The sequence below is a fragment of the Chrysochloris asiatica genome, unplaced genomic scaffold (genome assembly GCF_000296735.1).
Source record: "Chrysochloris asiatica unplaced genomic scaffold, ChrAsi1.0 scaffold00006, whole genome shotgun sequence".
Taxonomy (NCBI): Eukaryota; Metazoa; Chordata; class Mammalia; order Afrosoricida; family Chrysochloridae; genus Chrysochloris; species Chrysochloris asiatica.
In genome coordinates, this window is record NW_006408524.1 from 21,546,460 (window position 1) to 21,564,330 (window position 17,871).

The window sequence follows — 17,871 nt, forward strand, 5'->3', positions numbered from 1 at the left end:
TGCTAGGAAGCTGACTTGGTTTTCCTTCCCTGCTACTGTCTGTTGGCTTCATTACATGATACCATCATTTTTCTCGATTACAGAATTGTCTAGATGTTCTAATCACCTGCTTCCAGGGGAGAGGATGGGTTGTGAACCCCCAAAAGGTGCAGGGGCCGGGAATATCAATAAATTCCTAGAGTTCCTCTGGTTGGGTAAAATCCATATACTACCTGAGGTCATATTCTATAGGTACAAACTTAGCTCCCGCCCCAGGGAGTCCTGGTGTGGCGCTCTGGGTTAATGCGCCAGACTGCAAAGCCATTTGAACGGTAAGGTCAGTGGTTCAAGTACACCATCTGCTCCTCAGAAACCCTATACAGGGTCACTATACAGGAATCGACTATACAGGAATCGACTCATCGGCACTTAACAACAACAAAGGGAGCAAAAAAAGTACAGCCCTTTGTATAAACACACCACCTAGCCCAGTGCTTGAGTCTATCAGTTGGTTAAAAAAAAAAAGTGTTTGAGAAAGTGAAAACACAGGGTACAATATGAGAGGGGGAATCCTGGTGTGGCACTGTGGGCTAATGTGCCAGACAGCAAAGCCGTTTGAACTGCAAGGTCGGTGGTTCAAACTCACCAGCTGCTCCTTAGAAACCCTATACAGGGTCACTATGGGTCGGAATCAACTCAATGGCTTCACAGCAACAACATGTCAAGATGAGCCCCCAGCACAAGTTAGCATTCCACCAAAGTTACCTCCCTTTTTTCGTAAAGGGGAAGGCAGCTTGCCAGCAGATTCCTGGTACATAATGGTTCTAGTCACGGTATGCAAAACTGACTCCGGGCAAAGGGCTCAGTGGACTGAATTAAGGGCCGTGTGGATGGTTATTACCCATGAGTCCTGGCCCTTACCTTTTGTACAGTTGGGTTAGTTATGTGTACTGGCCAAGGGCATAAGGGACAGTGGATGGTACTGGGGAGGGTCCTGTGAGGGAAAGCCCTGCAGCAGGATGTCTTGGATTGCCTCCATACCCAGACACTGACCTTTCTTTCCACGTAGCAGCCATTCACTCCTTTCCCCACTGGGAAACCAAGAAGCAGGTGCTATAGCATACGTCTGAACAGTGCATCCGGAAGAGAAAGCCATCTACCGGACTAACCAGGAAAACCAGCACTGTAGTAGCCATGTGGGTTAGAAAATAACCAAAGAGGCAGGCATAGCAACGGAGAATAGTGGTGTGGTGGCTGCTGTACAAAGTCCCCTGTGTGCTCAGGACCACACCCAGAGTTTCTGTGTCAGAACCCTGGCAGCACATATCAGAGGGCATAGCCAGTGATGGACTGGCTGGGAAAGTATCCGGCAAAGCTTCCTTGATGGTGTGGGCGAGAGTGTGGCCTGAAGCTTTGAGGCTGGTAAATTTGGCTCCCATTGGGGCCTTTAGCTCCAGTGCCAGACTTGGAGGCGTCGGGTGACCCTCCAACCATGATATGATATTAGTGACATCACAGGCTCCAAAATGTATCTGCCCATGTCTTTGTCAGAGTAAAGTAGCATGGTCCTCCAAATGCCTCAGAACCTGGAGGAACCATCTATGAAGAGGCTTCGAAAAAATTCATGAAAAGAATGTCATTGTCTTTTATTTTATCTCTAGACCCCACTAGTGATAGGTAAAGAGACCCCAAAGTGGTCCCACACTGAGCCATTGATGCCCCTTTCATTTTGATTGTATTCATGATCAACACTCATGGAAGCAGTACTTAAGGAATCAATCGACCGTATTGCATTAGGCAAACATGCTGCACAAGCCCTCTTTAAAGTCTTCAAGAGCAAAGATGTCAGTTTGAGGACTAAGGGGTGCCTGACCAAAGCCATGATATTTTCAATAGCTTTATATGTATGTGAAAGTTGAACAATGAATATGGAAGACTGTAGAAGAATTGATGCATTCGTGTTACGATGCTGGAGAATATTAAAAGTACCATGGACTACCAGAAGAACAAACACATCTGTGTTGGAAGAAATAGAATGTTCTTAGAGGCCAGAATGGCAACACTTCATCTCTCATACTTCGGATGTGTTATCAAGAGGAAACAGTCTCTAGAGAAGGACGTCATGTTTGTAAAGTGAAGGGTCAGTGAAAAAGAGGAAGACTTCTAATAAAATGGATTAGGACAGTGATAGCAGCAATAGGTTCAAACACAATGATTGTGAAGTTGGCACAGGACCTGGCAGTGTTTCGTTCTGTTGTGCATAAGGTTGCTATGGGTTGGAACCTTCTAGACAGCGCCTAACAACAGCAACAAACGCAAAAGAGGCCGTTGTATATAGAACTGATAACGAGAAGAAACCATCTAAATGGTCTGTGAAGGGTGGAAATCAACTTGTCCTATGGACAAAGCTGGGTCTGGGGTGAGGTCAGCAAGGTGCCTCAACTGCAAAATTGACCCTAACCCTAGGTTTTGTTAGGGGCCCCTGGGTGGCACAAATGATTAAGCACTCAAACAAAACCAAAACGTTTTATTGTGAATTGGGCGAAGGTTTTAGAGCAGGTCAGTTTTCCACTCAACAATTTAGACACATTTTGTTTCATGCCTTTAATTCTATTTCCCATGAACATTTGAAGCCCCTTCATATTTGTGCTTGGTGTTGATCACCCCACAGGGGTGGGTTGGAGTAGCTGGGAACCCACCATCCTGCTGCACATTGTCACATTGTTCCAGTTGATATGTGATCTGAACTGGGACAATGCTTTAGCATGAGGGGCAGAAGTGGATCAGACAGCAAAACAGGTGACTTAACTCAAAATCTTCAGGTGACCTTCCTGGGGTAGCATGTATAGAATACTCAGCCAGGAAACACGTCCAAGGCAGCTGCTATACTCAACTCACTAAGATAAGTCATTAGCATGGCCCTAATAGAAGGAAATGATTTGCCTCACTCTTGGACCTACCTAACACCAACTGCGGGTTATGTCTTCCTCTGCCTGCTCTCCTTCGGGGCTGCCAGTGTCTTCCTAGAGTGGGCTCACAGCTTCACCAAAGTCCACCATCCAGCAGCTGGTGAGTCTGTGGACAACTCCCCTTCTCTGTTGCTACACGCATGCCTTGGAGTGGTCAGCACAGACTGAGCCACCATGGGAGACATATGCGTGTGTGTTAAAGCTTTTGTGACTAAGGGAGGGATGACGGGACTGATAGTAAGTTTTTCTAAGAGGAGAAGAGTAGTGTTATGGTAAAGTAGAATATCTATCTGGTTATGTCAGAATGTGAATGATAGTAAAAGCGAAACTTGAGGATGTATATTAAGTTGTAGAAGGCTTGAGAGGGAAGTAAACTTTATTTGCCTAGGTTTATAATACCTGCAAATAATGGATTTGAAAAGAAACAGTGAAACGTTTTTATTTATTGAGAAGATGGAAATAAAGACAGGTGAATCCTTCACAGCAGTGTTAACACAGCAGTGAGATCGTAGTCTTTAAAATGGGTAAGTGAGGTGGACCAAGTGCAGACTTTTCTATTGGTATAATGACCTTTGTGTGTAGGTGTGACTGAAAAAAGCAAAACAAAAACAACAAAGAAACCCAACACAACTTAACTGTGAGTTGGATGAAGATTTACAAAGCAGATCATCAGTTTCACATTCATCAATCCCACACACTTGGTTTCATTTCAATGACTGCAGTCCCTTCAATGTACCGTCACATATTCAACTTTTCTCCTGTGTTTCCGTTTCTCCCTGTTTCCCAACCATTCTGAACTTTGCTCTTGGGTAAATGCTGCCCTTTGGATCTCAAATGGTGGACCAGTCTATGCACCTCACTCGTGTTGTCCCTCTTATACACCGATCTAGTTCTTGGCTGAAAATTGAGCATCAGGGATGATGTTAGTCCCAGACCTGGAGTGACCAAGGGCCATCGTCTCAGGGTTCCACTAGCCTTTATCTGACTGATAATCCACATCTTTTTATGATTTTCAGTTTTGTTCCACATTTTCTTCTGCTCCATCTAGCACCTTCTAATGTGGTTCCTGTTAAAACAGTTGGCAGTTAGTCAGGCACCATCTAGTTCTTCTGATGTTCCCATGGTCCATTAGTCCACTAATTATTTCTAGACATCTTCAACTTTCTTCACTCTTCTTGCCTCCAGACTGGAAGAGACCCACAGTTGCACCTTAGATGGCCATTCAAAAGCTTTTAGATCCCAGTGCGTCTCTATTCATGCATCTACACGTAAATGACCATCACTTCAGGGTTGTGTATATAATAGTACTTAACTTGGTATGATTACCTTTTAACCATTTTTGTTCCTTCCCTTGACTCAGTAGACGGGACGGATAAATTAAAGCTCTCAACAATCTTACTAAACAGGCCCTGAGTGGCAGCAGGGAAAGCTTGTGGCTGTATACTGCCGAGACCACCCTGATGAGGAAGATGATCCTTCAGAGCCAGATGGCTTTGGACCTTCTGACAGCCCTCAAGGCGGGCCATGTGCTGTAGTGAAGACTGAAATATGGTACCTATATTCCATACTGCTACCAGAACATTATGGATTTGTTGTTGTTGTTGTTATGTGCCATGGAGTCAGTTCCGACTCATGGAGACCCTGTACAAGGTTTCCGAGGCTATAAATCTTTACAGGAGCAGAGCCTCATCTTTCTCCCCTGGAACAGCTGGTAGTTTTGAACTGCTGACCTTGTGGATCACAGCACGATTCGTAACCACTACGCTACCAGAGCTCCTTTATGGATTTGTTAGGGCAGATGAAGAAACAGTTAAGAGGCCCTAGATATATCTCGTGGCTGCTGACTACCTGGTTTACCTTCTTACCTTTTAGCAGGTGAAGGTTTTTGCTAGGTTTTGGTCTTTTCCTGAGTAGAGGGTTGTTTTGTTGTGTTTGGTTATATTGAGGCTGTGGCCTGTGCCTCCGGCCACTTAGGTAGGGACAATGCTGCCTGTCCCTACCTAAATGGCATGTCCCTTAAGGGCCCTCAGGGACCTTGCAGAAAATGAGGATTTGCCAGATTATAAAATCCATCATTGAGGGGTGGATTGTAGGGGAAGAGGACTTTATGAGGCTGGATATGGGTAAGCTCTTGCTTGCTGTTGGGTTGCTTTAACTTGTTTGCTAAGTTACTCTTATGTAATACCTGCTGGAGGTCTGTAGACCTGGCACACCTTTTTCACCAAAACCATAAAAACTCCTGTCTCCTCCATGTGGAGACTCGAATCGATCCTGCTGCCACCCAGGATTTATCAATAGTCTCTGCCCATTTTATGAAACCAAATCAATACAATATTATCTACATCTTGAATGCATTAGATTGAGAAAGTCTTCTCTCCTTATCCTTCCCTCCCCTTGGTTGGCTTTCTCAAATACCCAGGAGATGGTTGCGGTTCGGTGCCGTCCATTGTAACTCATAGCAACACTATTAGGCACAACAGAACACTCTGATTCAGCCCACTGTTGTGTACAGCCCACTGCTGTGTACAGCCCACTGTTGTGTACAGCCCACTGCTGTGTACAGCCCGCTGCTGTGTACAGCCCACTGTTGTGTACAGCCCGCTGCTGTGTACAGCCACTGTTGTGTACAGCCCACTATTGTGGATAGCCCACTGTTGCGGTGGACAGCCCACTGTTGTGTACAGCCCGCTGCTGTGTACAGCCCGCTGTTGTGTACAGCCCACTATTGTGTACAGCCCGCTGCTGTGTACAGCCCGCTGCTGTGTACAGCCCACTGTTGTGTACAGCCCACTATTGTGGATAGCCCACTGTTGTGTACAGCCCGCTGTTGTGTACAGCCCGCTGCTGTGGACAGCCCGCTGCTGTGGACAGCCCGCTGCTGTGGACAGCCCGCTGCTGTGTACAGCCCACTATTGTGTATAGCCCACTGTTGTGTACAGCCCACTATTGTGGACAGCCCACTGTTGCGGTGGACATCCATCTGGTGGAGGCTCTTCCTCTTTTTCTTTTTTTCTGACCCTCTACTTTACCAAGCATAATGTTCCTTCTCCGGGGACTGGCCCCTCCTGAAAACATATCTGAAGTACGTGAGACAAAGTGTTGCCATCCTCATTTCTGAGGAGCATTCTGGTCCAGAAGATGAGTTAAATGACAAAAAAATAAAAATAAAAAAATTCAGGAACGTATTCTGTACTTTAGTCAGAAAAGTCAGCTCTAGACAAAGACCTCACTGCAAATACAGTTACGTTACAGTAATGCTGGAGCCTGTGTAAGCATCCCGTCTGTACTACTATCTCTAAAAAGCCCTCCTCAGCCCTAAAAAGGATGCCTTAGATTGGTGATGACTGACAGGTTTTGACAATGACACAGCCAGAAGTATTACCACTTATTAAAGTTTATTAGGTACAAAGAACTGAATCTGCAGAGATAAACATCAATAAATATAAAATACTTGTGAGACCTGGGGCGGGTCAGAACCTACAGTCAGTGAGAGTATGCAGAGATGCTTGAATGCCTTGCTAGGTGAGCTTATGACCAAGGGGCTAACCCATAATACTGTCAGAGGGGGCGGGTACAGCGGACGGGAGCTCCAAGGGCCATGAGCCCAGAGATGGGTCTCTACAAGAGATGGGATGCCAGATTCCTGAGATTCCCCCTCATTGTGGTTTTTGGTTTCTGCTCTTTCTTTCCTCTGTCCTTGAACAATTGTTATTTCCATCCCAGCAGTACGGAACATGAATGCAGAAACACTCATCAGGGCAGGCAGCCTATTATGATGGTGGAATATGCCTTTGTCTAGAGCCTTCTTAATCACAAGAATTAAAACTTTCATAATGATGTTGTGATGTTATCCAACTGGGAGGGAGGCAGAGAAGATAATAATAAAGAAATTCTGACCTTTTGGAAACCTTCCAGAACCAATAAAACAAATCAGCTAGGCCCAGAGCTGATGATTTACAAAAGCTTCCTCTCCATTGATTTAGCTGTTACAACTTGGCATGATTTATTTCCCCAGCGAAGGGAACTTGGCCCTGCTCAATTGCTTCTACCTGGATAGAGAAGGCAACAAAGGCATAACAATGATGTAGGAAGCTGGAGACCACCAGCTAGGCTCCTACAGCCACTGTGGCTAAAACCTGCCTAGAAGGCAGTGTTTTCTGTACGGCTTGGACTGGGTATGGTATCAACCAAGTGTGGGGTGTTCCAATGTAAATTTATTTTTTTCACTACTCCTCTGTCTTCTTCCTGATTTCCTTTCATCTGTAGCTATTTTTAGCACAACCAGTAGTCAGCCTGTGCCTTATTTTTCCCTCTCCCTCTGTCCCATCCTTCTCCTCCAAGGATGGGGAGAAGCAGGTGGGGCCAAACAATAAGCAAGAACGTACTTCCATTCTTTTGCCAGCTCCAGAGCAGGGTGTGAGAGGAGAAGCCATAGCCCGCCTTGCTCCTTCCCATCTTCAGGGATGGCTCCCTGGGCTACATTTCTCCTCACAGAGAGATCATCTGCCACAGGGAATGGGGAAGTGGCCCGCCAATCCCCCAGACCCATTCTCCTTTAGCTTGTAAAGGATGGGCAGTTCCAAGTTTCCCAGTGGGGGTGGGGCAGCAGATATGTGAGGCAGCGATTTCACTACAGAAGGAGTCTTGGTAGCACTGTGCTGGGTTGCTAAGTGTTGGGTCAGCGGTTCAAACCCATCAGCTGCTCTGTGGGAGAAAGATGGGGCTATCTACTCTGGTAAAGAGTTGCCATCTCAGAAACCCTGTATAGTCTCAAAGAGTCTAAACTGACTCGATGACACTGGGTTGGGTTTCAATTTCACCACATATTTCGGTCTTCATATTTTCCAAGCAAACCCTGCACTCAGGGAAAAAATAAAAAGACCTCTGAGATAGAATTAGTCATTTACTCTGAGTTGCTTTATGTTTCTAATGTACAGGGATAATATTGAGATTATCAGGCAGCTCACCTCACCCTGGCTTCCAGGACAGGGCTGGGAACTTAGAGGGGACAGGAGGAAAGTCATGGGGGGCTTGGGCACAAGGGGATTGTAAACAGTAAGAGCATTGGCTACTTGATACAAAAGGGACCCTGGAGTCGGCATTGGAGGGACCAAGCCCCCTCTTGCCTTTATTTTATGTCTTATTTACATTAGGCAGTTAAAACAACAACAACAAAAAATCCCTGTACTGCGAGACAGGAGTGAGACTTGGCATCTCGTTCATCGGAGGCTGCGTGGCAGCATCATCGGTGTGTGGGGAGACGTGACCTTCTCTGAGCTGCATCAGTTATAAGGCATTATTTGGTCTGATTTCGCAATGGGTGCAATGAGAATATAAAACCATGCCAATAAGAAGCCATTGTGGATACTGTGGTTTGGGGACTACACGGAAATGAAGAACTCTCCTAAAAATGCTCTGACTCTAGGAAGGGTCAGCCCACACGCATATATACAGTCATGGATCAAACACTACAGGGTGGGAACAGGGCTCTATCTGCACTTTGACAGATGAATGCCAGGATGCATTTTTTAAAATGGAGAAAAGTTGTTTTTGTTATTAAATTATGCAAATAAAAGTTGACAACAATACTGATTTAAAGCCTGCGCAAACCACCTATTTACAATAAATAAATGCTCCATGCAGAGCCTGTGTATGTCAATTGAAATACAACTTGAATGAGGTGGGGTTGGGCAGGGTCTCCTGGGACTCACAGGACCTTGGCTTCATCTGTCTTCTCATCGGAGTGTCTTTAGGGGCAACTGTGGAAACACAACAGGAGATGAATATATGGAGTGGACAGTCGATGCACACACTAACCCTCCCCAGGATGGGACCACTGCTCTTCCTCATGATCGCAAAGCTGCATGGGCCAGAAGATGTTCCCATAGTATGCAAGAAGCTCATCTTTCTCAAGGGCTCACGGGTGGCAAAGAGATGAAATGGGCCACGTAACTGATGTCATGTGAGGACAATAGACATTATAAAACATTTGCTAATTCAACAATACTTTTACATGTACAATTCAGTGACATTGGCTACTTGCTTTGTGTTGTGCACAATCCATTTTCAAATGATTCCACCACCAGTGGAATGGCACTTAAACAATGACCCCCCCCCCCCTTCCTTTCCACCCCTGGTAACCACTACTAAACTTTGGTTTCTATGTATCTACTATTTCATATAAATAAGATCATCTAATATTTGTCATTTTGTGACTGACTTATTTTCCTCAGCATGCTTTCAAGGTTCATCCATCATGTTGTAGTATATGTGTTGGGAGTTCCATTTTCTTTGGGGTTGTGGAATATACTCCATCGTATGGAGGCCTGGTGTGGTGCTACAGGGTAAAGTACTGGATCACCAGGTCAGTTTGAACCACAAGGCCCCACCAGCCACTCCTTTACAAGATTGCTAAGAGTCAGAACTGACTTCATGGCACTTAACAAGAGCAACAATACTCCATTGTTTGTATACACTATATTTTGTTTATCCATTCATCTGTTGCTGGACATTTCTGTGGTTTCCATCTTTTGGCTATTGTGAATAGTGCTGTAGTGAACATTTGTGTAAACGTTTCTGTTTACCTTCCTGCTTTCAATTCTTTGGGGTATATAACAAGTTTGGAATTGCCGAGTCATACTGTAACTCTAAGTTTAACTTTTCGAGGGACCACCAAACTGTTTTCCACAGCAGCTGTGCCATTCTGCAATCCCACCAGCCATGGATGAAGGTGTAATGCTATCATATAAACATGTGTAGGACCAAGTACCCACAGAATCATTTGACAGGAAGCTCAGGGATAGTCAAGAACTTGCTGGAGATCTCAAGACAAGACAATGGAAAAGAGAAAATGGGGGCAGGTCTTCAGATGTTCAGCCTGAAGCCCCATCCACGCACTGATCAGCTGGGGAAGAAAGCATCCCTTGGGGCATTATTTGCTTTGATTAGAAACCAGTGATTTCTCTGGGCAATTGCTTTTTTGTCTTACTGCAGTGCAAATGAATTACGGTGGTAATAATTCTACCAGTTAGACATGAAGAAACTAGTTTTGATTGTGGGATTCTCAAAGGAGACATTACACTTCATCCTTGACTACGTTTTTATAGACAGGAATACAATTCATCAGTCTCAGGTGATTTAGGTGAGTCAGCCCTGATCCTGGGGACCAGATTCTGAACAATGGCCAACACACAGATTTGTCAAGGTTGTTGGTGAGGATGGCTCTGTTTCTGGTGATTCTAACATGCCAGGAAAAGCAGTGAGCTCTAGTTGAAGCAGAATGGACAAGGAGTCAGAAGGTCTGGGCACGTTCTTTAACCCCTTGGAGCTCGGTTTTCTTTTTTTCAAAGCAGAAATCAAGATCTCTCTCTACCTCTTATCAAGGACTATTAAAAGGATCAAATGCAATTATACATGCAAGCTATCTGAAAACTGTAATGAGCCACCCATGTAATGCAGAGAACTGTGACTATGATCATTAATGTAGTTTTTGACCACAGGAGTAATGTGTTTAATTGTAGAAAATTTGAAAAATATACTAGGAGCAAAGTAAAAATTATGGTAATGGTGGTGGTGGTGTGCCATGGATTCAGCCCTGACTCACAGTGATCCTGTATAGGGTTTCTGAAGCTATAAATCTTTACAGGTGCAGAAAGTCTCATCTTTCTCCCACAGAACCACTGGTAGTTTTGAACTGCTGACCATGAGATTAGCAGCCCGACTTGTAACCTCTATGCTATCAGAGACTCTTTCATAATGGATGTCTGTTAACAATTTTGGGTATATGCTGCCTATCCTCTTCTTTCCTATGCATATAAACTTTCCCTATAAATCCATTTACATACCCAGCTTTGAACCTGTGAACATCTGAGAATGAGTATTGCAGTTCTTGGGTTAGCAGTGGGGATGGGTACGTGTCTGCTATTGAGTTCTGGTGTGGCACTGTAACATAAGCACTGGACAACCAGGTTGATTTGAACAAGAAGGTTGGGAGTTCAAACCACCAGCCACTCCTTGGAAATGCTATGCAGGGTGGCTATGAGTCAGAATCAACTGGATGGCACTTAATAACAAACACCACCACCAACATGTCTGCTAGAGGAAATGCTTCCGCCTCCCCCAAGGATCCCTGCCAGGCTCCTGGAGCCTCCAGTTCCTTCATTCTCATGCTGCTTTCCTTCCTCCAGGTTTGACACAGCTGTAAAGGGTTCCAAATTCACAGCAGGCCACCCTCTCTGTCACCTAGAACTCTCAATTAGAAGGAGGCAATGGTAGGACTGTATGCATGTTTTCAAAGACACAAAGGGCTTTTAAAGGTGAGCCCCCATAGTGCCATGAGAGATGACAGTGCTGCCTGGGCTAGAGACCACTTTGGGTGAGAGCAATGGACGCTTTTCAAAGACCGTTTCATTGCACACACCCCTAACCGGTTTCCTTTTCAGCTCTGTCATTCTTCTTTAGCCACTAGGGCTTGAACACATTTGAATAACTTTGTCCCAAATAAGTTATAAATAAATATTGATGGGGGGGGGGGCAAATCCCAAGGGAATGTAAAATGATACAGACACCACGGAAAACAATTTGATCAACCCTCACAAAGTTGAATAGTATTACCATATGACCCAACAACTCCAACTTCTCGGTATATACCCCAAAGACTTAAACTTAGGGACTAAAAAAGATATGTGCGTATCAATATTTATTGCAATAGTATTCAGAATAGCCAAAAGGTGGAAACAACCCATCAATAGATGAACAGATAAACAAAATGTGCTACGTATGTACCAATACACATACACACACCACATATGTACAATGGAATATTGTTCCACCATATAAGAATTAAGCTCTGATACATGCTATGATATGAATGAACCTTAATCACATGATGCTGAGTGAAATTAGTCAGATACAAAAGGGCAATTACTGTATGATCCCACTTATAAGAACTATCTACAATAGGTAAGTGTATAGAGACTTGAACTTTATTGGGTAGGAGGGGGCAGAAGGGAGGTATGGCTTAAGGGGTATTGGATTTCTGTTTAAGGTGAGTAAACCTTGTGCAAATGCATAGTGATAATAGCTACACAATCTAGTGACTCTCATTAATGTCACCGTTCACTTCAAAATAGTTAAAATGGTACATGATTTGTTATACGTGTATTTTATGGGAATGTTGCTGTTGTTGCAAAGTGCCGTTGAATCGATTCCGACCCATGGCAACACTATATAGGGTTTCTGAGGAGCAGCTGGTGAGATTGAACCACCGACCTTGCAGTTCAAACGGCTTTGCAGTCTGGTGCATTAACCGACAGTGCCACACCAGGACTCCGCTTTATGGGAATCAAAGTAAGCAAAACAAAACTCCAAGGATTCTGAAGTAAACCATGTGTTCTGCAGATGAGAGTGACCACTATAACATGTTCCTGAATGTTAGAGGGTTTTCCTCTCAGGCGCCTCAAAACACCCTAATCACAAGGAAAGAGAAGTGAATGGGAGGATTTTTGCAGAATGATTCTGCTTTTGCAGGAGGGTGTGCTGACTTGCTGAACTTGGTTCTGTAGATGATTAAAAGGCAGCCCCTTCTTTCAAGCTTCAGATTTAAAAATTGTGATGTTTCCCTTTAAGGAATGAGTCACTGGGCTTGGGGGCTCAGGACCATCATCTCGGGACAACTGACATGGTATAGTCCACGGAGACATTCTATTTTGCTGAGTAGCAACAGGGTTTGAAAAGCCCATAAGTGACCATCTCAGGTACAACTATTGGTCTCTCTCTGTCTGGAGGAAAGAAAAGTGATAAAAATTGAAGATGCAGGAAAACAAGTCCAATGGACTAATGAAACACATGACCATCAGTCTCCATGACCCTGAGACCAGAAGAACCAGATGATGCCTGGCTGTCCCTGCCACCTGCTCTGAAAGGGATCACATTAGAAGGTCCTAGAGAGAGTGGGAGAAAATCTGTAATAAAACTGAAAATCATAAAAAGAGACCACCAATCTATGATTTGTTGAATGCAAAACTGATCATCTGCTCTGCAAACCTTCACTTGATTCACAATAAAAAGTTAAAAATTGTGTTTCATTCCAGCTTGAAACAGAGGTAAACAAAATGACCTTTCTTGAGAAAAAGGAGCCTGAGAACAAATTTTAAGCTGCTAAGGAGAAACCACACTCTCCACAGTTCTGTGCTCCCTGAGGGGAAAACCTAGTTTTACATTAAGAGAACCAAGGGACATGTTACCTGAGAATTTCTGCCTTTGATGTCATCAGAGCTCTGTCCAACTGCCTCGGCCTGGAGCCAGGAACCAGGTGTACGACCTGAAAGAAACAGGAACAATCTCACCATCTATTGGCCCAGGGGCCTAGTGTGTCCCTTCAGTAACTTTAGTTAGTAAGTAGCTTTTAAAGCAGCAGCAAAGGAACCAGGAGTAACAAAACACCATCCACCTGAAACCTTGGTCTCCTTGCCCTAGGTTGTGTATTTCTAGTTCCCTATCTTCTATGTCACAGAGACGGTGGATACAGAGACACCATGCTCAGTATGCTGTAAATAGAACAAATGATTAAGAGATGTCATCTAAATGAGGACGCTATGTAACCAGGCAGAGTTGTGCTTTGCATATACATAAAATTACTACGAGTTGGAAGTGATTTTTGACAGCACCAAATAAGACCAATAGTAACATCATCTAAATGGATACCTTGGGTAATGCAAAAGATTAACATGCCCAGCTACTGACTGAAAGGTTGGAGGTTCGAATCCACCCAGAGGTGCCTCCAAAAAAAGGCCTGGTTAGTGATCACTTCTGAAAAACCAGCCACCAAAACCACTATCGAGACATACATGGGGCCATCATGAATCAGAATTGGCTCGATAGCACATGACTCTGTCATCTTGTATATGCTTAAAAAAACAAACCATACTCATCTTCTCAATTCCAATATATAGAGACTTTATAGGACAAAGTAGAACTGTCCCATGGAGTTTCCAAGGCTGTAATCTTTACAGAAACAGATTGCCACATTCTTTCTCCCCCACAGCAGCAGATGGGTTAAAACTGTTGACCCCGTAGGGTAGCACCTGAGCACTGAGCCACCAGAAGTCTTTAAATGTATATTATAGCTGTTGTTGGTAAGTGCCTTCAAGTTGGCTCCAATACATAGAAACCCTGTATAGCAGGGGTTGGGGACATTTTATTCTGTCAAAATTTATACCATCATTCATGGGTCATCCAAAATTATCAACTTAAAAATTAACCTGCCATATTTGGTCAAACATTTCATTAACTCACCCCTAGGTTGGCAGTTCAAGCTCACCAGCTGCTCCTCGGAAACCCTCACAGGGTTGCTATGGGTCGGAATCGACTCGATGGCACTTTACAACAACAACAACGTGATGGCTGGAACTGTGATTCCTTGGCAGGGCCAGACCAAATGGCATTCCCCACTCCTGTAGTATAGGGTTTCCAAGGAGCAGCTAGCTGGCGGGTTTGAACTGCCAACCCTGTGATTAACAGTCCAGTGCCTATCCATTTCTTTTTGGCACAGTGACTCTGTATTCCTTCCACTTTCTTCTTCTTCTTCGTTTTTTTTTTTTTTTTTAATGTTTTATTGTGAATTATGTGATAGTTTATATGGGACAACATTAGCTTAACATTCATCCTATTATATAATCGTTTCATTGCCATGGTTACAATCCTCTCCATGCATCATCCTTCCATCTTTTTTTGATGCTTTCTGCATCATTCAATACAGTGCCACATTGTTGTTAAGTACTCTTAAGTCAGTTCTGACCCATAGTGACGCTGTATAGGGTTTCCGAGGAGCGACTGGTGAGACTGAACTACAGACCTTGCATTTCAAATTGATCTTGCAGTTCAAACTGACCTTGCGCTTCAAACCAACCTTGCCGTCCAGTGTCCTGGACCACTGTGCCACACCAGGACTCTATCTTAATTCAGAACTTACAACCATCTCTTAGCATGCTCATTTGTCCAGTGTTCCCAATGTGCCAGAAAAGGAGTAAAAGGATCCACTGATGGAAATCATGACTTCATTCCATGGAGATCTTACTAATTCTCTAAGAAATACTATCTTCAAATACAATGCAAATTATAAAGCAAGCAAGCCTTGTACCTTTTCCCTGGCACAGGGACATCCATTTTGTGGCCAATCAACAAGAGAATGAGTACTGTAGCACTTGGGGTATGTCCAGAAAGGATTCACAACCTTGGCTTCCCTTAAAAGCTAGGTCTCCTTGACGACCTCCCTAGAGCTTCTTCCAGCCTCTGAGTGCCATTCCTGGGGCTGGGAAATGGATCAGGAGAAAGGCAGACTAGACTGTGAGGAGCAAACATGACCATCAGCTTTGGGCCACTGTAGCATCTCCGAGCTAAAGTCCACCTCAGCAAACAATGAAAAGACAGCAAGGTGTGGTTCAAAGAACACAGAACGTGGAGCAGAGAAAGTGGACTTTGGCCTTACTTTATGGATTGAATTATATTCTACCAAAAGAGTTCTAATCCCTGGTACCTATGAATGTGACCTTATTTAGAAATAAGGTCTCTGCAGATGTACTTAAGGATCAAGACAAGATTTAAATGGTTTAGGGTGAGCCCTAAATTCAATAACTAGTATCCTTCTCAGCAGAGACACAAAGGGAAGATGGCTATGTGAAGACAGAGGCAGAGACTGGAGGTATGCTGCCACAAACCAAACAAGCGGGATGTCAAAAAAACTAGACTAGAGAAAGGAAGATCTTGCCCTGGAATCTCCAGAGACCATGGAGCTGCTGATGCCCTGAAGTCAACTTCCAGGATCATAAGAGAAAACATTTCTGTTGTTTTAAGTCACCAAAGGACCCTGGTGGCACAGTGATTAAGCGCTCACCTGCTAAAAGGTTGGCAGTTTAAACCTACCAGCTGCTTCGCAGAAGAAATATGTGGTAGTCTCGTTGCGTAAAGATTTACAGCCTTGGAAGCCCCAAGGGACATTTCTACTCTGTCCTGTTATTGTTACTAGGTGCCATGGAGTCAGTTGGTGGGTTTCAGCCACTGACCTTGGAATAATAATATGGCCTATAGGCCACAGAACTGATTATTCCAAGGTCAGTGACTGAAACCCACCAGCTAACTCCATGGCACCTAGTAACAATAGTCCTGGTGTGGCGCTGTGGGCTAATGCGTCAGACTGCAAAGTTGGTGGTTCAAGTTCACCAGCTGTTCCTTGGAAACCTTTTACAGGGTCGCTATGGGTTGGAATCAACTCGACGGCACACAACAACAACATGGCCTATTGTTGTTGTTGTTAGGTGCCATCGAGTTGGTACCAACTCATAGCAACCCTATGCACAACAGAACGAAACACTGCCCGAACCTGGGCCAACCTCACAACTGTTGCCACACTTGAGCCCATTGATGCTGTCACTTTGCCAATCCATCTCGCTGGGGGTCTTCCTCTTCTTCTCTGACCCTGTACCTTACCAAACATGATATTCTTCTCCAGTGACTGGTCCCTCCTGACAATATGTCCGAAGTACGAGAGACGAAGTTTGGTCATCCTGGTCTCCAAGGAGCACTCTGGCCGCACTTCTTCCAACACAGATCTGTTGGTTCTTTTGGCAGCCCATGGCACTTTCAATATTCTCCTCCAACACCATAACTCAAATGCATCAATTCTTCTATGGTCTTCCTTATTCACTGTCTAACTTTCACACGCACATCAAGTTACTGAAAATACTATGGCTTGGGTCAGGCACACCTTAGTCATCAAACTGGTATCTTTGCTCTTGAGTACTTTAAAGAGGTCTTATGCAGCAGATATTCCTAATGCAACATGTCATTTGATTTCTTGAGTGCTGCTTCCATGAGTGTTGATCTAAATCAAAATGAAGTCTTTGGCAACTTCAATCTTTTCTCCATTTGTCATGATGTCATTTATTGGTCCAGTAGAAGATCTTTCTTTACAATTGAGGTGTAATCCATATTGAAAGCTGTGGTCTTTGGTCTGTCTTCATCAGTTTGGGGTACTTTGCTCCAGCAGTTCTAGGAAACTGATGCATGAGCTGTGACCAGGGTAAAGTGACCAGGTCACTTTCACTTTACTTCTGAATTTAATTTCTTCAGGCATGTATGAAGGAATTGGGCTGGATGACCTCGGAGGGCCTTTTTTGTTCTAACACTAGAGGCTTCTCATAGTCTCCAAGTACAGGAAATGACAGGTTGCACAGGAAATGATCATTCTAGTCTCTGCCAGATCTTAACCATTGCCTAGGTGGCCTTTTCCTCTCCCCTCAACTACCACTGTCTTTATTCCAGTTAGTGACAGAATCATCATTCCACCCCCAACCACAAGCCTTTGTGGAGAATTCAGCCCACCCAAACCCTGAGGGAAGTCTCCCAACACTTCCCTCACTTCAGGGGTGGGCTGATCATAGTCTCCCTTTCCCGAATTTGGAATTTTATGATTAACTTTAATAGTTGTTAGAGGTCTCTATGAAAGGGACTTCAAAATGTCCAAGAAAAATGGAATCAAAAGATAAGTATGTCCACAAATTTTTTTGAATCCCTCTCGTATACGTATGTGTGTGGTATATAATAGAAAAAGTGAGCAAAATGGTAAAGCACAAAGAAAATAAAAATCACGAGTGTGCCAGACTTGAGTGATGGCCACTTTGACTGTTTTGGGGTGTATATTTCTAACCCTCTTCTGTTTAGTCAACTTCTTCTCTCCACATATATAAACACAAATTATTCATTTTTAAAATTTTAGATTTTATCCCCTAAATGATACTTTTATATACAAGGATGAGTCAAAAATTACCCATACTCTGGCTGTAGAATTTATTTTAATCAAGTTTTATAAAAGATAAAGACATAATTTTTCAACATAATCTCCTTGCTTTCCAATACACTGTGTCTG

At 43.9% G+C, this 17,871-nt stretch overlaps 1 protein-coding gene across 1 annotated transcript in view; it reads right to left on the minus strand.

Moving 5' to 3' along the window:
- Positions 1 to 8,683: 8,683 nt before the first annotated feature.
- The window catches only part of WIPF3 (WAS/WASL interacting protein family, member 3), a 31,399-nt gene continuing 22,211 nt past the window's right edge, over positions 8,684 to 17,871 (minus strand). The window contains exons 8-9 of the mRNA XM_006832275.1: positions 13,193 to 13,269; positions 8,684 to 8,707 (exon numbers count right to left, since the gene is read on the minus strand). Coding sequence (XP_006832338.1) covers positions 8,684 to 8,707; positions 13,193 to 13,269 — 101 coding nt within the window. The remainder of the gene's footprint in view (positions 8,708 to 13,192; positions 13,270 to 17,871) is intronic.